The following is a 21,112-nucleotide window of genomic DNA, read 5'->3' as shown; positions in this document are numbered from 1 at the left end:
TCCTGTCAAGGTGTCGCTTTGGGCAGATCTTTACACCTTACCCAAATATAAGCCAGGCAGTTTCAAGTCCAGGGGGAGAATTAGGGATAACAGAAGCTCTGGCTAGTTTTATGTCAGCTTTACACAAGCTATAGAGCAGCAGCTCTCAAAGGGGCTTGATCCCCTGGCAGCTAGAACCCTCCCTTCATAGGGGCTGCATATCAGATAGCCTGCGTATCAGGCATTTTTATATTATGATTCACAATAGGAGCAGAATTACAGTTATGAAGTAGCAATGAAATAATTTTATGGTTGGGAGTCACCACAATATAAAAACCTGTTTTAAAGGGTCGCAGCATTAGGAAGATTGAGAATCACTGCTATAGGGCATTTTCTTAACTAGTTATCAGTGTGGGAGGACCCAGGCCATTGTGGATGATGCTATCCATGACCTGGTTGTCCTGGGTTCCCTAAAAAAGCAGACTGAGCAAGCCACCCTGCCATGGCCTCTGTATCAGCACATGCCTCCATGTTCCTTGAGTTCGTGTCTTGACTTCTTTGCTGGTGAATTGTGATATGGAAGCACAAGCCAAATAAGCCCTTTCCTCCCCAAGTTGCATTGGACATGGTATTTCATCACAGCAATAGTAACCCCAACTGTTGACTAAGAATTCCACACCTTCGGTCTTGTTTTCCTGGTTTGACCTCATTTTGCATTTGGTGGAAGAACTACAGAGTCCTCCCTTCAAAAGGTGTTTATTCCAGCCTCAGTCAAGGCTACAAGTGCTAAAACTATCATTGTTCTCACACTGCAAAGCGAAAGCTGGAAACATAGCAGGGAATAGTAACCTCAGGGAGAGTTTCACTTTTGTTTTGTTTTTATTTTTCTTTATTATGTAGCTCTGGCTGTCCTGTAACTCGCTGTGTAGACCAGGCTGACTTCAAACTCACAGAAATCTGCCTGTTTCTCTCTCTTGAGTGCTGGGATTAAAGGTCTGTTGCACTATACCCAAGCAAGTTTGACATTTTAACATTGTCATATAAAACTTTAGTAAGTATATGGCAATTGAAATACACCACACAAACACACACACACAAACAGTCGGTGAGACAGCCCCACAGGTGGATACTTGCCTCACAAGCCTAGGACCTGAGTTTGATTCCTGGGACCTGCACAAAGGTGGAAAGAGAGAGAATTGACCAGAAAAAGTTGTATTCCGCCTGAATGTCGTGGCATGTACACTCCATACATTGTACATATGGTCACACAATAATAAGTGAATAATTAAAAAATAAGATGAAATTTTAAAATAAGAATTAAAAAGAAAATCTAAGCATGCACAGGTACACACTGTAACTCCAGTGTGTAAAGAGAGCCATGAGGGCTGAAACAGGTTTGGGACCAGCCTGCTACAAAGGGAGACCAAGGTCAAGGCCAGAGGGCTACCTAGAGAGACCCAATCTAAAATCCAACCAAACTAACAAGAGCAGAAGAACCTCAATATTTGGTTAGCACAAAATCTAAAATGAAAAATGTTAGATCCCTACTCCGCCCACCTATGCTTGCTCTGATTAAGGACTGACTTTTCTCCCTTGGCCCACGTTTGCTGTTAGGTAACACAAACCCCTCGGAAAAATAAAAGGCTGCCTACTTAAACTGACACAGCAGCAGGGTGAGACCTGGCCTTTCCCCTAGAGAGATAACTAAACAACTGGGCTGTTTCAGCTTGTGTCAAAAGTCACCTGTCTCCTTGATCTGCACTTCAGCTAAGGTGCACGAAGGCCTCAGAGGTCATGGGAGAAGAGGGCCAGGGCAGGCGAGAAATTTCAGTCCACCTTGAAGTGCCAAGTGTTTGTTTTCCCCAAGTCAGCTCATCTGACTTCCTCTCTAGTGAAAATCTACCCTTCGTATTTCTTCATGAAAGTTCCTTGGCATTCTTCAGCTGCCCTTCCCCAAACTTCAAGGAACCCAGAGAGGGACCATTGCTGTCCAAAGGCTTCCGGTGGTGTGTGTGTGTGTACCTTGAAGTCTGTTAGGTTCTGAGACACAATGCAGAGGATTTTTGCTGTTGTTTTGTTTTTCCCCAAGACCCCTGAGGTCTTATTGTTTCAATGTGGCACACGCAGGAACTTGACATCTTTGCCCCTCAGGGGGACACCCTACCCCTGAACCGACGCCCTGACTCTAAAGACCTCTGTAGGTGACAAGGAAATCATATGATCACAGTCACCTTCACTGAAAGTCACAGGGTTTTCTTTTAACTCTTCTTTGACCATGACTTCCCTTTTTGTTCCTCGCCCTGTGGATAACATCAAGACTAGAAGATCCAGAAGTGTCCAGGCAAGCACACAAGGCTTTCATCTGATTTAGAAGGCCCACGGAGATTTCTCTTAGTTTAAAAACCTCCCTCTGAGGTTTTAGTTTGTTTTTCTCCATACCATTGGCAATGCAGTAAAATCAGAAATTCTCTTCCTGCAGCTTTGGTATCACCACTAAATGCCACCCCAAGGCCTCCTTTTGCTCCAAAGTGACTGAACTGCAGAGAAGCTGAGGGAGCAGAGCCACTATCCTAGGAATTCTGACCACACCCTTATTGATATACACCCAAAGCGTGTGTACCCTGATTAGTAAATCAGAAATCCCAGAATTGAGCAAGACTCAGGCTGATTCTGTGGGACTCCAGGCTTCTGTTCCCCAGCTGGCGGAATCATGAACCGGATAACAGATGCTGTACTGTTTTTGTTGTTGTTGATTTTGGAGACAGGCAGCTCTCTCTGTGCAGCTCTGGCTGTCCTGGAGCTCACTCTGTACACCAGGCTGCCCTTGAACCCAGGGATCCATCTGCTTCTGCTCCCCAAATGCTGACACGAAAGGCGTCAGTTGCCATTGCATTTGACGGTGACACCGAGGCAAGCAAGGAGCTACTTGAGTTAGACCTCACCGACCTAACCAAGAAAGCATGGAATTTTATTTCCAGAGGCACTGGCTTGGGCCACGGGAGGGAAACTTCCCATGGTATAATCATTCCTCACAGAGTCCAGGGTAGAGATATGCTTGAGCTTGGCCTCCACAGTTTCTGGTCAGTGCAGGCAGCAAAAGCCCCTGTGATTCTGTCCAGAGTCACAGTCCCATAGAGCGAGTGGAAGATGGTGGGCTGGGGAGATGGCTCAGGGACCAAACCTTGAGGACTAGAGTTCTGATCCCTAGAACCCACCAGTCAGATCAATGCGGCTTGGGCGTGACCACCTGCCTGAAATTCTAGCTTTGCAAAGCAAAGACTGGATTTCGAGAGCTATCTGGCTAGCAAGATTAGTCATATCAGAGGGCTCTGTTTGGTTGAGAGACCCTGCCTTTAATGAGTAAGGGAGAGAGAGAGAGAGAGAGAGAGAGAGAGAGAGAGAGAGAGAGAGAGAGAGAGAGAGAGAGAATATGATCATCTCGTATCAAGCTTGGACCTCCACACACCCATACACATATCTGTGCATGCATATACATATAAGCCCACACATGTACAGATCACACATAAATGGAAAAAAGGGGGGGGAAGAAGATGAGACCGATTTCGTTCAAAGGGGACTCTTGCTTCCCCCAAAGCAGTTTACAGCCAGAGTATTTTATAAAGAACTTTCCTGAGCCAGGCATGGTGGCGCATACCTGTAATGGCAGCACTCAGGAGGCAGAGGCAGGTGGGCCTCTATAAATCTGAGGCCAGCCTGGTCTACTACACAGGGAGTTCCAGGCCTGCCTAGGCAAGAAAGTGAGACCCTGTCTCAAAATTTAAAAATTGAGCTCGCTCTCTCTCTTTCCGCCGCCATCTTGGTTCCACGTCCTCCGCACAAAATGCCTGGCGAAGCCACAGAAACCGTCCCTGCCACAGAGCAGGAGCTGCCACAGCCCCAGGCTGAGACAGGGTTGGGAACAGAATCTGACAGCGATGAATCAGTACCAGAGCTCGAGGAACAAGACTCCACACAGACAGCCGCACAACAAGCCCAGCTGGTGGCAGCAGCTGAAATTGATGAAGAACCAGTCAGTAAAGCAAAGCAGAGCCGGAGTGAAAAGAAAGCACAGAAGGCTATGTCCAAGCTGGGTCTTCGGCAGGTTACAGGGGTTACTAGAGTCACTATCCGGAAATCTAAAAATATCCTCTTCGTCATCACCAAACCAGACGTCTACAAGAGCCCGGCTTCAGACACCTACATCGTATTTGGAGAAGCCAAGATTGAAGATTTGTCTCAGCAAGCACAGTTAGCAGCTGCTGAGAAGTTCAAAGTTCAAGGTGAAGCTGTTTCAAACATTCAAGAAAATACTCAGACTCCGACAGTACAAGAAGAGAGTGAGGAGGAAGAGGTTGATGAGACAGGTGTGGAAGTTAAGGACATAGAATTGGTCATGTCACAGGCGAATGTGTCCAGAGCAAAGGCAGTCCGAGCCCTGAAAAACAACAGTAATGATATTGTAAATGCTATTATGGAATTAACAATGTAACTATTTGACGGAGAGGACACTTCCCATCCCCTCCCCCTTTTTTGGTGTTTCAAAGGTGGAACTGCAGCTTGGTTTGAAATTTGTACTGTTTCTATCACTAATAAAGTTATGGCTTCTTGTTGGATGAAAAAAAAATTTAAAAATTGATTAATATTTCAGGACAGGCTTCAAAGCTACAGAGAAACCCTGTCTCGATAAAATCAAAAGAAAAAAATTGATTAATAATAGCAATAATAATAATAGTAAAGGACCTTCCCAACTTTACTCTCAACTCTAGAACCAAGCTTCCTTTCCCTCTACCAGAAGGTTTGTCTAGAATAGGAAATGATTATGACAAATAGTTGATTTAGGCCCAAATTGCATATGGTTCTTTCTTGCTTAGAATGTCACATGGCAACCAAATGGTGGTGGCACACACCTTTAATCCCAGCACTTGGGAGGCAGAGGCAGGCAGATCTCCATGAGTTCAAGATCAGCCTGGTCTACAAAGCAGGTTCCAGGACAGAGAAACCCTATCTTCAAAAAAAAAAGACTCAATAGCAATAGTTTTGAACGCTCAGGCCACGTGGCCACGTGTGCTCTCTGATGTATCTCTCTATTTCTTTGGTCTCTTTTCTTTTTTCCTTTTGGTATGGGGTAATCTTTTTCTGAACTTGTCACAAGTAATTTATGAGGAATCTGTGTGGCTGAGTGCATAAGAATGATTTCATTGTTTCTATGCTTTGATACGACCCAAAGAAACACCAGCATGTCTTTAATCTTCCCACGTGTTTCAGCAGACTGAAAAGTGGGATGAAATAGAATAACCTGAAGGCTGTTAAGAGATTATTGGGGTAGTTCAGTTAGCGTGTGTGTGTGTGTGTGTGTGTGTGTGTGTGTGTGAGAGAGAGAGAGAGAGAGAGAGAGAGAGAGAGAGAGAGAAAGAGAGAGAACGCGTGTACCACCAAGTGCAAATGAAGGTCATAGAGCAGCTTCTGAGAGTTCTTTCCTTCCTGTAGCTCAGGCCAGCAAGTTTGGCAGCAAGTTTGTTTTATTTTTTTATTTATTTTATTTTATTTATTTATTTATTTTGGTTTTTCGAGACAGGGTTTCTCTGTGGTTTTGGAGCCTGTCCTGGAACTAGCTCTTGTAGACCAGGCTGGTCTCGAACTCACAGAGATCTGCCTGCCTCTGCCTCCCGAGTGCTGGGATTAAAGGCGTGCGCCACCACCGCCCGGCCTCATTTTGGTTTTTCGAGACAGGGTTTCTCTGTGGTTTTGGAGCCTGTCCTGGAACTAGCTCTTGTAGACCAGGCTGGTCTTGAACTCACAGAGATCTGCCTGCCTCTGCCTCCCGAGTGCTGGGATTAAAGGTGTGCGCCACCACCGCCGCCCGGCAGGTTTGTGTGTGTGTGTGTGTGTGTGTGTGTGTAAAACAGTCCTGGCTGTCTTGGAGCTAGCATTGTAGACCAGGCTGGCCTTGAACTCACAGAGATCCACCTGCCTCGACCCTGAGTGCTGTGATTAAAGGCGTGCGCCACTACTGCCGTTCCTCAGGTGTCTTTTTTAGACTTTGTAACAACCCAGATTTTCTGGGTTTTCAAAAATCTACAATAAAAGGCAATCTTGGTGTGCTATTTCATTTTTAGTAGTAAACAAATGTTTCTAGGAGAACTGGAAGAGAAAGAAAGAGAGAGAGAAAGAAAGAAAGAAAGAAAGAAAGAAAGAAAGAAAGAAAGAAAGAAAGAAAAAGAAAGGAGGGAGGGAAGGAGGGAGAGAGGGAGGGAAGAAGGAGAGAGAGAACCAGCTGTGACGGCCTGTGCTTATAAGGGAGAGGAAGGTAAGAGGCCATCCAAATTCAAGGCCATCCTGGTGTACATCAGGATGCTGTCTCAAAATAAAATGTCTGGGGATGCCCTCAGAGGGTAGAATGCTTGCCTTGGATGTTCCAGTCGTGAGTTTGATTGCCTAGCACCACATAAAATGACATGACGTCTCATGCTTGGAGCCGGCACTAGGAGGAGGAAGCAAGAAGGTTAGAGTCATCCTTGATTTTAGATGGAGTTTGAGACCAATCTAGGCTACACGAGATCTGTTCTAAGAAAAACAAACTAAAGAACCAACCAATAGTGCTGTGAGGTCCAGCTTCTAACAGGTGTCTCCATCCACAACCCTGGGTAGAAATCCTTCCTGCTCTTGAGCCAGAGGCCAACGCTCCTTGCTGCATCTTCCACCCCACTTATCCTTGGGGCCTCCGTAGCTCTGTGTCCTGTGCAGCTCACTCTGGCTGAATGGTTCTTGCCATGTCCCCTGCCCCTACCCACCTCCATCCTCACAACTCTTCTCCTCAGGGTTCCTGGTTAAATGTCACCTCCTCTGAGAGGTCTTCCTTCTTCATACTATTTTATATAAAATACTTATTTCTTAGTATTCCCTGTTCTAATGCTGCCTAGTACGAATTTCCTCTATTTCTTTAACTGGTGGTGTTGGTCGCCCTTGCCTCTAGTATGGTGACCGCTGTGCCCACAGAGGAATGAATAGCGCTGTACTTATGTGTGCAGAACCTGATGCCACAGGGGAATTCAGGGTGGCTTGCAAAAATACAGACAACACAAAGAAAAGATAAAAATAGAAAGCAGGCTGAAGAGGGCTTACCAATCTATATGGTGGAGGGCTGGCCAGACCGCTAGGTGCCCTGCTCACGGCAGTCAGCAAAAGATGTAGAAGGGCAAGAGGAAAACAAGCTATATAGAGTCCCGTGGCTTGTGGATTTGTCGGGTCTATAAAATTAACGTCAACTCTGTTGGTTCTGCAAAGTGAATCCCGTTCCTAAGAATTGAAAGAAAAATCTAACAAGAAAAATCTAGCATGAAGTTTTTCAAGACGTGGTCTCACTTTGTGGCTCAGGCTGGCCTTGAACTTCCTATGATAGTCCAGGCTAACCTCTAACTTGTAGGGATTCTCTTACTCCTGCCTTCTCAGTGCTAGAATACAGGAGTGTGCCACCATATCTGTCTCGTCTTTAAAAAACATTTCTAGTTAACATACAAAATAGTATCCTTCATTTCACAGAACGATCTCTCCTTCCCTCCTTCCCCTCCCTCCCTCTCTCTTCCTCTCTCTCTCTCTCTCTCTCTCTCACACACACACACACACATGTGCCTTTCACGTTATACCTCGTTCTCATCTGCCCCCTCTCCTGTACTCTTGATGCTTCATCCCCTTTCCTGAATAGTCCTTCTATCTGCTTTCAGGACCCCTATATTCCACTATCCTTTTTTGTTCCCCTTAAGCATTTTTATTTGTTTCCCTTAATATTTTTATTTCCATGTTAATTTTTTCCCCTGAAAATCTATTATGGTCAGACCTAGGAAAATAACATCAGGAAAAAAAGGGACAAAGTCTCTTTGTTCTTTAGAAGTTTGTGTCACGGACGAAACAGGGCCCAGCTATTCATGAGCGTCCCCATGCACCCACCTACCCTGTTGCTTCTTCCTACTAGCCAGCTAAATAAATGAACTGCCCAAGGAGACACAGTTGCAAGCAGGCAGGCCAGAGAAAGTGAGTGCGCAGCCCAGGGCCTGGGGCCTTCCTACCAAACCCACCCTTCTAGATAATCAGGTATTGGAATCCAGGCCTTGGAGGACCCCACAACCTTTGCCTATCAGTTAAATCCCGGTTCAAATGAATACCAAAGGCAGCCTCCAGGGAACTGAATGTTTCAGCAGTGTGACTCACCTGCTGAGACCGTGTGAGAGGCAGGCCCCTCTCCTGGCACTCAGATTCCCTCAGGCATGCAATCCCCCCCCCACACACATAACCTTTCACTCTTTTCTGCCTCCCCACACTGTTTCTAAGTGAGTCTCTCTGAGTTAGACTCCCCACCACCACCACACACACACCTTATTCCCCATGCTGCTGTTACGTCTCTCGATTAAATTAAATTATTATTATTTTAAGGCCAGGTCTCATGTAGCACGGGGCACATGATCAGTCATGACCTTCTTTTCCAGTAAAGTTCGCTTTATCAAGGGTAGTTTTCTACTATCTCCCCTGACACCACCCCTGCCCCACCTGGGGCCCTATATTCTCTGACCTCACCATAATGGCCTTGAACTTGCTGTGCCAAAGTGAGGAGTCCTTGACTTCAGGACCCTCTCTCTGCCTCCTCAGCTCCAGAGCTGGGTGGGATCACAGGCCTGCACCACCACGCCAAACTGTTGTTCTTCCTTAGTAGCTTCCTAATGTCATTGCTTTCCTGGTACTGAATCCTGGATAGTCCAGCAGGGCCTGGTAGGCTGGGAGTATTCAGGGGAATTGCTCAGGGCAGCAGGGGGGTGTCTTCAGCAAGACCCCCATTCCAGAGAGCGACCCCCCCACTCTATGTCCACTCAGCACCTCAGATGGTAACTTTCTTTGGAAATGGGGCTTTTACAGAGCTAAAAGTAAGGTAAGAATCAAGCTTAGGTCATGCAAGCTGAGGACGGGCCATAAATAAAACCAGAGCATCATCACAGAAGACAGGAGAGGACAGAGGGGCACATAGAGAGGACAGCCACGTGAAGACAGCCAGGCTGGGCAGAGAAGGCAGCTCTGCCCCCACACGCCAAGGGACACTTGGAGACACTTGGATGAGGCACACCTTGGACTTAGACTTCCAAACTGCAGGATTGGGTCTGAACACATTTTCAGTGGTTTTAGATTTCGACACCTGTAAGTAACAATGTTCCTGCCTCCCTGGGAAGCGAGCAGAGATGAGCCACACACATGAATTTTTGTGTGTTTGTTGTTTGTGTGTGGTGCTGAGGGTTGAATCCAGGGCTTCTAACATGTTAGGCATTTTGCCTTACCAATAAGATACATCTCAAGCCCTCTTTTAATGTCTTTGTTCAGAGACAGGTTCTCACTATTTAGACCAGGCTGTCCTCAAGCTCAAGATCTGCCTGCTTCAGCCTCCTGGGTGCTGAGATTAAAAGATTGCATCACCACAACTGGCTCCTTTTCCACTTTTTATTTTGATACAGGTCTTAGCTGTCCTTGAATTCACTCCGGAGTCAAATAGGATCCAACCTGTGATCTTCCTACTTCAGCCTTTCAGGAGTCTGATATGAGGGCTGGAGAGATGGCTCAGTGGTTAAGACTGCTTTTCCAGATGGTTCCATTCCCAGCACCCACATGGCAACTGTCTGTAACTCCAGTTGCAGGGGATCTGGCACCCTCACACAGACATATATGCAGGCAAGACACCAATATACATAAAAATAAATAAATCTTGAAAAAAAACTTATATTACAGTCACATACCATCAAGAGGTCTGTGTTTTCTTTTGTTGTCGTTGTTTGGAGACAGGGTTTCTGCGTGTGTTACAGCCCTAGCTATCCTAGAACTAGCTCTTGTAGGTTTGGCCTTGAACTCATAGAGTTCTGCGTGTCTCTGCCTCTTTGAGTGCTGGGATTAAAAGCGTGCCCGCCACTGCCTGGCTGAGGTCTGTGTTTTCTGGTTTATGAGACAAGATCTTCCTGTTTAGACCTGAATTCTTGACCTTCTATGTCTTGCCAACCACCTCGGGCCTCACAGGTGTGCCCTGAGGATCTTTTCCTGCTTGAGCAATTGCACTATACATAGGAACTGGATTTGACAGGAAAAACAAACGTGATGGCTCTGAGATTCAACGCCATGCCGTGAATGTGGCACAGTGTGGAAAATGTACACACTCACGCTTTAATTGCTGAAGTATGCAGCCTCATTTTATAAAGTGAAATATCCAAGGACACTCAGATGGTCAAGATTCATTACTGCCCAGGTGTGGTGGCTTGTGCCTGCAACCCTACTTCCTAACTTCCTAGAGTCTAAACAGTAAGAGATTAGTCACAGATTGGAGACCAGTCTGGTTTACATATTAAAATCCTGTCTCAAACTAACTTATGAACGAATTACTGCATAGCCTCTTTATAACTAGAAGAAAATGTACAGCATTTGTGAGCCAGTAGCCTAAGGCAGTCATACTGGGGGCTTGAAACAAGCTGGACTCATTTCAGCCTAGAACAGTAGGAAGTGGGGCAGGGTCCAGGTAAGTAGTAGATCCACCCAGAAGTGGGGGCACATGCCTGTGACATCAGTACTGCAAAGGCAGAGGCAAAAGTAATGGCTATGGAGGCTGGAGAGATGGCTCAGAGGTTAAGAGCACTGGCTGCTCTTCCAAAGGTCCTGAGTTCAATTCCCAGCAACCATATAGTGGCTCACAACCATCTGTACTGAGATCTGGCGCCCTCCTCTGGCGTGCGGGCATACATGGAGGCAGAATGTTGTATACATAATAAATAAATCAAAAAGTAACGGCCATGAGTTCAAAGACAGCCTTTGCATAGTGAGTTCGAGGCCAGCTTAAGGCTACACATTGAGACTTTGTCTTGAGAGAGATGTTGGCTGGGGGTGGGAGGGTGCTGGAGAGGAGGTTCAGTGGTTAAGAGCTCTTAGTGTTTCCTGTTCTTCCAGAAGACTGGAGTTCAGTTCCCAGCACCCAGGTTGTGCAGTTCAGACCTGCCTATAAATCCAGTTCCAAGGGATTCAGTGCCCTCTTCTGGCCTCTTCAAGCACATACAAGGCAGAAACTCAAAGATATGCACATATATACATAAATTTAAAAAAAAAATCAGAAGTGAGCCCAGGCCACCTGTGAGCCTGGTTAAGGCCATCTCTGGGTCCTGTGAGAAGTGAATGGGCATCTTTCATGAAATCGATATGCACGTATCTGTTGTCCTTGGAGGCAGCACGGACTATTGACGGCAAATGTGGTCCTTACTTTCCCATGCTGGTAATGATGCATGTTGAGTATTTTTGTAGCAAATAACAGAAGATTCAACCTAAACTAATTACACAATAAAAGAACTTATGCCGTCATCTAGACAAGGTTCTGGTGCTTCCAGCACCCTCAGCCAGGACTCTGCTCCATCTCTGTGATTCTCTTGAGCCTTCCCTTGTCAGAGCATCCATTCTGGTTCAGGAAGAGCTGATTTCTTTTTTGTTCAAAGTGCTGCTGGCTGCCAGCAATATCTACAGCCGCAGTCTAACGTTGTGCGTAGGGGACCCGTGCACCCACTGACTCTGCAGGAAGCCGAAGACACAGCCTATTGTTATAGAACAATTAGCTCAGTGCCTGGTGTGGTTGCCAGGTCAGCTCTTGCCAAAGCAGCCTTGCTTGGGAATTTGCTAGAAGTACAAATCCATAGGAGGGGTCACTGATTCCTAGCTGAGTGCAGAGCCTAGCAAATTGGTGACGCACACTATCATTTACTCTTGGACCAGTCAGGTACCATCTGGTATGGAGTCAGGGTGGTGCTGTTAACTGCGCTACCTAACTAACTATACAAGCACTATGCCATGATGGAAAGATGGAATGAATAGTGGAGAGATGGCCATGATGGGCATTGTCTTTAGTGATTAAGATGGCTACCACAGGGGCTGGAGAGATGGCTGGCTAGCATTTAACAGCACTGGCTGCTCTTGCCGAGGAGCTGGTTCAGTTCCCAACACCCACATGGTCACAACCATTTGGAGCTCCAGTTCTAGGGGAGCTGATACCCTCTTCTGACCTCTGCAGGCATGCACATGGAATATAGACATACAGGAGGGCAAGGCAAAACACTCACATGAAAATAAAATAAATCTAAAAAAAATAAATCTAAAAAAAATGGCTACTGTGATTATGTATGTGTGTGTTTTCCCTAAAAGCAGCAAGAAACAATTATTCAAAGGAAAGCAGTAGAGGAGGTAGATACATGATCAAGAGTGACGGCGGGGGCTGGGGAAATGTCTCAGTGGTTAATAGCACTGGCTGCTCTTCAGAGGACCTGGGTTCAATTTCCAGCACTCACGTGGGGATCCACAATTACCTGTAATTCCAGTTTCAGAGGGTCCTATATCCTCTTGTGACTTCCAAAGACACCAGGCACATACATGGTACATAGATATGCATGTAGACAAAACATCTCTACATAATGAAATAAATTTTTTTTGGGGGGGGAGGGGTTTCGAGACAGGGTTTCTCTATAGCTTTTGGTTCCTGTTCTGGAACTAGCTCTTGTAGACCAGGCTGGCCTCAAACTCCCAGAGATCCACCTGCCTCTGCCTCCCAAGTGCTGGGATTAAAGGTGTGTGCCACCACTGCCCAGCTTTTGTTTGTTTTTTGAGAAAGGTTTTGTCTATGTAATCCTGGTTGTCATGGAACTCTCTCTATAGGCCAGACTGGTCTCGAACTCAGACATCCGCCCGCCTCTGCCTCCTGAATGCTGGGATTAAAGGTGTGCGCCATCACTGCCCTAACGTTTTTAAAGTTAAGAAAAAACCTAAGTGAGGGCAGAGCAACAAGACAGTAATAGAGCTTGCTGCCAGTTCTAATGACCTGATGACCTGAGTTTGATCCTTGGGATTCCACAGGAGAGGAGAGAACTGACTTTTTCAGGTTGTCCCCTAACTTCCATGAGTTCTCTGTTGTGGTGAGTGGGTGCACACTTAAACACACACACACACATACTGTATATATACATACACTAACATATATTATATATATTAATATATAATATTAGTAATACTAAAAGACGAAAGTGGGCCATGTAACAGTAAAGGTAAAGCTCTGCAGGTCCTCGAGTGGTGGCAGTGTCAGCAGATCCTGAGACCACAGCGGGCCACGAAGGCAGCCAGTCCTAGGTAAGGAGCCACGTGGTGGGTGAGAGACTAAGACAGATAGGCATGCCATGCAGAGTGATGTTGGAAATATATTTAATGGGTTATGGAAGGAGAAGGGGAGAAGGGGGAAGAGCAGAGAGAGGCAGAGAGAAAGAGAGAGAACCAGAGGTGGGGGGGGGGGCACAGCAGCAGCTACCTCTTTGGGAGAGAGATGGAAAAGGAAGCGAGCTCAGGCCAAAGCAAAATAAAGATAGAAAGATCCACCTGCCTTGGCAGTGGACAGACGGTGGGAGGGGAGTGGGTGGGGTTTGCCTCTTAAAGGGACAGGACAGACCATTATATTCCCATCTCTTTTTTATAATAAAAAGGTGGGAGGTTAGGCACAACAGGTTAAAGAAATTGGGACGGCAGATTCTCAAGACTGCTTCTTGCTTATTTGTGGGTGTCATCTTGGGGGGGGGGGGGAGGGATGAAAAAGCTGGGTTCTGGTCACATCCTGGTGTAGCTGGTTTCTTTGCTCCTGTTTGGTGTTTGTGGTATGGAAATGTCTGGTGTCTCTTACACCTGTTTAAGGTGAGTCCTTCAATCTGGCTCCCTGGAATTTACAAGAATTTTTTGGGTTTGTGAAAACAGAAGTTTTAGACATATATATTGTATAAACAGTAGCATATTGGAGCTGGAGAGGTGGCTCAGTGGTTAAGAGCATTGCCTGCTCTTCCAAAGGTCCTGAGTTCAATTCCCAGCAACCACATGGTGGCTCATAACCATCTGTAAAGAGGTCTGGCACCCTCTTCTGGCCTTTAGGCATACACACAGACAAAATATTGTATACATAATAAATAAGTAATTATAAAAAATAACAGTAGCATATTTATGCCAGAATGACTGTGACAGATGTTTCCTCATAGTGCAAAGTATCTTTAAGACGATGAAAGGCAGTGTGAGAAAGATTTGATAACTTGTACTTGTTGAAACTTGTTTGGTGAAGCTGTTCTTTTAAACTGACAAAAACTCTTAGCTGTCAAACTGCATCAGAGATCTTTGAGAAGGATAAAATTTTACTTGAGTTATTGATTAAAAAATGACAGAGAACTTACTTGGTTGGCACCTAGAGCCCTTCCTCAGCATCCTCCATGGTTGCTGAGGGTCGTATTTGCCTTTTGCTGTTTAGTGCAGAGCCTGCCCGGATCCAGAAGATCCTGTGGGCTAAGGAATCTGTAGGAAGACAAGGCTATCTTGACCTGAGCAGCTAGGCTGTTGATTCCAGCGATTCTGTCCACTGTCTAGAGATCTTCAGTTTGGATGAAAGGCGGTTTTGTCCAGTGGTCAGTGCTTGACATTTGAAACCAAGTACGGGACGTTGTTCTGTGCCGTTTGTCTTCTGTCTTCTTTGGAGGAAGGAGAGTGCTGCTGCTAGGAGCCAACCTGTCTTTTTTTGCTATGAAAAGTTTTTAATAATTAAATATTTAAATGACATATTCCCCAGATCTCTAAGCAGTTGAGGGCTGATTACTGGATATAGATGAGTTATAACTACAGTATAGAATCTGCCTGGAGAGCTGGGTCTGAGCTTGACTGTACTGGCACTTAACCGGTAAGATTTACACTGATAAAAAGAGAGAAAGAAGAAAAAACTGCTTGCAATAGAAGGTTAACGGCAGAACTGACAATAGTAGAGAACAGCTTAATATATCTTAAATCAGGGTTGGATTAAATATACCATATTTTATGTAAGAGACTTAAAAGTACATACCAATTTAAAACATGAGATTTATTGCTTTGTAGTCTGGCATGAGATACAAAGAACAGACATTTATAACATTTAACAGTTTGAGTTACATGTATGAACACACACACAGAGTGAACAGGAATTGGGCATAGTGGATGCTCTTGGTGGGCCCTGTCAAAGTCATGCCACTACACAAATCACACAGTCAACATTGGGGAACCAGGCAGGGAATACCTCAGTAATGATGGTGGGACATGGTCACCTGACCTGGCTCTCAGTTAAGATGGCGGTGAAGTTACCTGACCTCAGTTAAGATGGCGGTAAGGTCACTCATGTAATGGAGTTAACGCCGGGGAACCAGGCAGGGAATACCTCAGTAAAGATGGCACAACTTGGTCACCTGATCTGGCTCTCAGATAAGATGGTGATGAAGTCACCTGACCTCAGTTAAGATGGTAATAAGGTCACCTGACCTCAGTCAAAATGGCAGCGGCCACATGTATGGAAGAGAGACCTAGAGATGTGACACGCACTGTTGCCAAGCTGCCATGCCACAAGCCATGGTGGGGAGCAAAGGCTGGAATTGAAAACAGCTGCCTCGTGGATCTGACCAATCCGCCGAACCAGCCATAGTGGAAAACTTTGAGGAAAAGTGGAGCCAGCAGGACAGTGGCAGAGCATTCACAAGCGGGTGGCTGATAGTTTGAGGGTTTATACCATAGCTGAAAATGTAAAAACCTGTGAAAAACAGCACAGAACCTGCAGAAGAGCAGTCCTCCCTCTACAGGCAGGGTGTTGAAGCCTGACTGGCTCTGGTCTGGACAACTCAGAAGTCAGAGAAGTTTAGAGACCACTCTGAGCAGTCTTTCACGGCAGGTTGAAAAGAAAAGGAAAGGAAAAGAAAGGATAAAGAAAAATCTGGGGGACCATGGGCCCCCAAATCAAATGCACCTGACAGCATGTGCAGTGCTAGTGTGAGGGGACCAACCCTGGGCTGTCCGGTTACGTAGTTACAGAAAGCAACCAGAGATGAATATTAGCGAAGGGCTCAACCATAACCTTGAAGGCTGTGGTTGGGGGCTGGAAGGAGAAAACCCACCACTGAAGCTGCTGTTGTGTGTAGAGGTCTGCAGCGTTCAGGCAGATAGAATGCAGAGCTGTTGTAAAGAAACCTGGTCCCAGAGCCCAGGTTCCATGCATCCTCAGCCAGCCTGCCCACAGGCAGGAGGGAACGTGGAGAGCCTGGCTGAGTCACAAGCACCAATGTAATGGTTTAAATGAAATGCTGCAGGTCCCCGAGTGGTGGCAGTGGTCAGCGGGTCCTGAAACCAGAGTGGGCCATGAAGGCAGCCAGTCCTAGGCAGGGAGCCGCATGGCAGGTAAGAGACAGATAGGCTCACCATGCAGAGTGAGGTTAGATATTTATTTAGTGGGTTATGAAAGGGAAAGAGGAGAAGGGGAAAGGAGAGAGAGAGAGAGAGAGAGAGAGAGAGAGAGAGAGAGAGAGAGAGAGAGAGAGAGATCCAGAGGGGGTGGGATGGAGAGGAGCCACTGCAGCCGCTATCCTGTTTTTACTTTTTTTTAGGTAAGAGTTCATGTTACCCAGACAAGCCAAACTTACTAAGTAACCAAGAATGTTCAATTCCTGATGCCCCTGCCTCAGTCTCCCATGATTTAGGATCACAGTAGCATGCCACCACCTTTGATTTCCTAGCCCTGTTAATTTGTTTATTTTTCTTTTAATACCTTTAATGCCAGCACTCCTGAGGCAGAAGCAGGCAGATCTTTGTGAGTTCAAGGTCAGCCTGGTCTATCTACTTAGTGAGACCCTATCTTAAAACAACAAAAGATTCACTTTTATTTTTGTGTATGTGTGCATATGTCCATGTGTTCAGGTGTCCACAGAAGCCTGAAAAGGGCATCTGATCACTTGGAACTGAAGTTACAGGTGTGGTAAACCAACTAGGGCAGGTGTTGGCAATGAACTAGGATCCTCTGGGAGAGCAACAAGCACTCTTAAACACTGAGCCACCTCCACTTTTTATCCTGGGAACAGGGTCTTGCTAAAGTTTTCCCAGGCTGCCCTCAAACTTGTGATTCTTCTGCCTCAGCCTCCTGGCCTGTGTCACCTGCCCCACCTTTATCTTTTCTATTTTTCTGTTTTGTTTTTCAAGACAGGGTTTCTCTGTACTACAACTCTGGCTGTCCTGGAACTCACTTTGTAGATCAGGCTGGCCTCGAACTCATAGACATCTACTTGCTTCTCTGCCTTCTGAGTGCTGGGATTAAAGGTATGTATCACCATGCTAGGCTAACCAGGTGTTCAAAGATAACAAGGATAGGACAGGAGTCAGGCCTAGAGAGCTTTGTATATTAGCTGACAAAGAGGTGTCCCCTAAAGGCAATAGGGAACCACAGCTCAGTTCTAAACTTTGGCCTGCCTTTAAAAAGACAGCTGGAAGAGAGAGATTTCTTCTTTTTATTTGAGGTTGTAGGGCCATTGGCTCTCATACACATATCAATAGCACTAAAGGAGTTATTAAAAAAGAAAAAAAAAGACATGTAGTTGGGAGGGAAATATGTTGTGTGGGGTATGAGGGAAATTTGAAGGGAAAAATGCAGGGCAGATATGATTATATTTCTTTGTATAACCGTATAAAATTCTCAAGAATAAAGAAAATTAAAAGGTGATTCAGGGGCTGGAGGTAAAGCTCAGTTAGTAGCATGTTTGTTTAGTGTGCGAGACAATGTGGGTTCAAGGATCAGCATGACGTACACCAGACATGCTGGTGATGCCTCCTCCCAGCACTCAAGAGATGGAGGCAGGAGGATCAGGAGTTCAAGACCATACTTGGCCATATAACAACTTGAGCACAGCCTGAGATACAGGAGACCTTGTTTCCAAATAAATAAAAGTAAGTAAGTAAGTAAATAAATAAAATCTTTTGGCAGGGTAGAGAATTGAGAGGAAGCAGAAAACTTAATTCAAAGCCCACAACAGGGGTCTGTCTATGGAAACGAGACTGGGAAATGGTGGAAGAACATAGGTGACGGACTGGAGGTTAACCACAGGGTTCCAGATTTTTCTGTCTGGACTGTTTCACAAACAAGAGTGAGAACAAGCTTCAGGGAAGTAGTGTTCAGTTTTTGATCTGGCTAGATAAGAATTGTAATGAGTTATATATGTTATTTTACACATATATCCATGTGGCTTTGGTTTCTCTTGGCAAGGGTGGACCTCTGGTCTACTCAGTTTTGCTTTGGACCAGGTATCTTACATGGATTACTCATAAACTACTCATTGGAGACATTTTAATTTTGTCTTTTTCTGAAATTTTATTTGTTTATTTATTTCGTGTGTTGAGGGTGGGGGTGTCATAGAACTGGTGCGGCAGTCAGATATGTGAAATGGGTATTCAACTCCCGGCATCAGGCTTCATAGCAAGAGTGTTTACCCATTTACCCGTCTTACTCCCAACCCCTTTTATTTTAAAGACAAAGCTCTCTCTATGCAATCTTGGCTGTCCTAGAGGTCTCTATGTAGATCGGGCTGGCCTCCCAAATGCTGGGATTAAAGGCATAAGTCATCACTCCTGCCGCTTTATTTGACTTTCCTATAAGAAGACCCAAAACTAAATGGACCACCTAGAATCAAACAAATGAGTGTTAAGGAACTGAGTTTAAACCCAAGTCCATACGCCCTGCATGAAGTCAGTCTGCATTCCCAAGCCACAACTCTTTATTCTGTTATATTTGTATGGTGTGATCTATATATTTCGCCCAAGGATAGGACCATATCCTTGTTCACTTAATGTCCTCAATGACTAATGTACAGTAAAGGAGGGGCAGGGAAGAAGAGAGAGGAAGGAAAGGAACGGTGAAATCGTCTATGTGATGGTATACATATATAGCTAATTGACTTTAGCCAATGACACGATTGCACTCAAGATTTTGTTGAGAAGAGAGTAACCCGGTCTAACCTGTTTATTTTGCATGTTATAAATGAATGCAAATAAAGAATCTCTGAAAGTGAAAATCAAATATATACACATATATGCACACACATACTTCAGGTCTGAGACACAGTAGTGTTTGCCAATAAAGTGAATAAGTAAAGGACATGGATCTGTGCAATTTTTCTTGAAATTTTCTTAATATTATCGTCACTTTTTTTGGCATTATGTTTGATATTGCTGAATCAGAGAGAAAACCCACTGAAGATCAACCTCAAATTATTTTTTCTTGTTGTTCCTTTTCCTCCTCGTTATTTTTGTAAGCCTGGCTGTCCTGGAACTCACTAAGTGACCCAGGCTAGTCTTGAACTCATAATAGTTTACCTGTCTCTGCCTCCCAAACACTGGGATTTCAGGTGTGGCCTACCACCCCTGGCCTCTTCTAATTACTTTGTATTCCAATGGAGTGGAGCAAATCTAGAGTTTCTTGTTTTCCTGTCAAAGGTTTCATCAGACAATGTATCCTGAAAGATAGGACCATGGCAGATACCACCAAGGTTGCCTTCTGTTCATTGCAGACTTTAGTGTTTAGAAGAATTCCTGCAAAATCTCACTGATTTCCAGTTGGGCATGGTGGTTTATGCCTTTAATACAAGCACTTAGCAGGTAGAGGAAGGCAGATCTCTGAGTCAGAGGCCATTCTGGTCTACAGAAGGAGTTCCAGGACAGCCAGAGCTACACGGAGAAACCCTGTCTCAAAAAAAAAAAAAAAAAAAAAAAAAAAAAAAAAAAAAAAAAAGGACAAACAAAAAGTTAATTTCAATGCCTTCCCTATCAAATTCTGTTTTGGAAAATCTGGGCTGGGGCATAAGAGTCTGTATTCCCTGCCATCAACGAAGGAGCATAGATACTCCCTCACCTCCAAAGTTTCTGTGATTCAGTGCCTTTTCCTCAGCTTTCTGTTGCCAGCTCTGTGTTCTGAGGAGCAAGCAGGCAGGCTGACCCCAAAGTGACTGGCTGGTCTGTCAACACCACCCCAGGTAGATGCTCCTCTCTGTGCCTTATTCCAATGTGATGGCATGAAGGGAGATGCTCTCCCAGATTACATGTCCAGAGCCAGGGCGAGCTTGCAGAGAATGGAGGTGTGACTTACTGATCACCTTTCCCTTTCAACATCTAAATGGCCTGACCCAGCACTGACCTGGACGCGTGGCTCAAAAAGCACTGGAAAGAATTTAGAAAAGTTGACAGAGGAATCAGGAGGCAAAATAACTCAGCTAATATGTTGCAGTAATTGTGGGGCTAAGAAAGGTCTCTAAGGTGCTTTCAGCTCTTTGTGGCACAAACTCCCCTCCGTTGTTATCTCTGTCATCATCAGCAGCAACAGGTCCTTACTGACCACCCACAGGACACGTCCTACACATCATGGGGCAGAGATCCTGACACCTGTCATTGTCCATTCCATTTCCAAGCTTTTAGGCAGAGAGGCCTTACCCATCTATCTTCAAGGATATCACAATGACATTTTAATATCTTCACAAAATGGTTTTCTTCCTCCATAGCAGTCCTTCTGATGAACTATCTTACTTTCTTTAAATATCACTAATACTTTGCATTGTTTTGCATGCATCTAAGTTATTTTATCAGTTTCCGTTAATGTAGATTTAGGTACATGCAGGTTCTTGTGATTTCACGTCATAAAGAACCATATTATGCCTGTCTTTGTATAGAGGGATCAATTGCTGCTGTAAGATCATATCCAGGAAGGTATTTGCTAGGTTAAAAACTTGATTTGAGCTCTTGGCATTGGAGCAAATATCACCAATCACCTTCAAAGGTTATGTCAGTTACGACACCTAACAATAAGGTAAAAGGAGGCAAGTTTTTTTTTCCATTTCAATACTTGATATATATATATTTATAAATATATCAGGAAGTAGGTGTAACTTGGATTTAATACTTTATTTGAGACAGAGTTTCATATAGCCCAGGCTGACCCAAAACTCACTTCATAGATGAAGGTGTCCTTGAATTCCTAATCTTCCTGCCTCTACCTCTCAAGAGCTGAAATTACAAGAATACACCAACACACCTTGCTTCTTTGGATGGATAGACCTTTTAAAATCTCCTGGGGACTGGAGAAATGGCTCAGAGGTTAAGAGTACTGGCTGCTCTTCCAAAAGTCCTGAGTTCAATTCCCGGCAACCACATGGTAGCTCACAACCACCTGTAATGAGATCTGGTGCCCTCTTCTGGCCTGCAGGCATACATGTAGGCAGAACATGTATATATATATAAT

At 45.0% G+C, this 21,112-nt stretch overlaps 1 protein-coding gene across 1 annotated transcript; it reads left to right on the top strand.

The window, feature by feature from the left end:
• Nucleotides 1–3,774: 3,774 nt before the first annotated feature.
• LOC126491037 (nascent polypeptide-associated complex subunit alpha-like) lies at nt 3,775–4,594 on the top strand. The gene has a single exon (XM_050126426.1). It carries the CDS (start codon nt 3,821–3,823, stop codon nt 4,466–4,468), a length of 648 nt encoding a protein of 215 aa, XP_049982383.1. The 5' UTR covers nt 3,775–3,820; the 3' UTR covers nt 4,469–4,594.
• Nucleotides 4,595–21,112: the final 16,518 nt, after the last annotated feature.

This window comes from Alexandromys fortis, unplaced genomic scaffold, assembly GCF_014885135.2.
Source record: "Alexandromys fortis isolate MF-2015 unplaced genomic scaffold, M_Fortis_MF-2015_v1.1 scaffold_257, whole genome shotgun sequence".
NCBI classification, from domain to species: Eukaryota; Metazoa; Chordata; class Mammalia; order Rodentia; family Cricetidae; genus Alexandromys; species Alexandromys fortis.
Note: the sequence above shows the minus strand (reverse complement) of the source record. Positions and strands in the feature narration are given on the sequence as shown.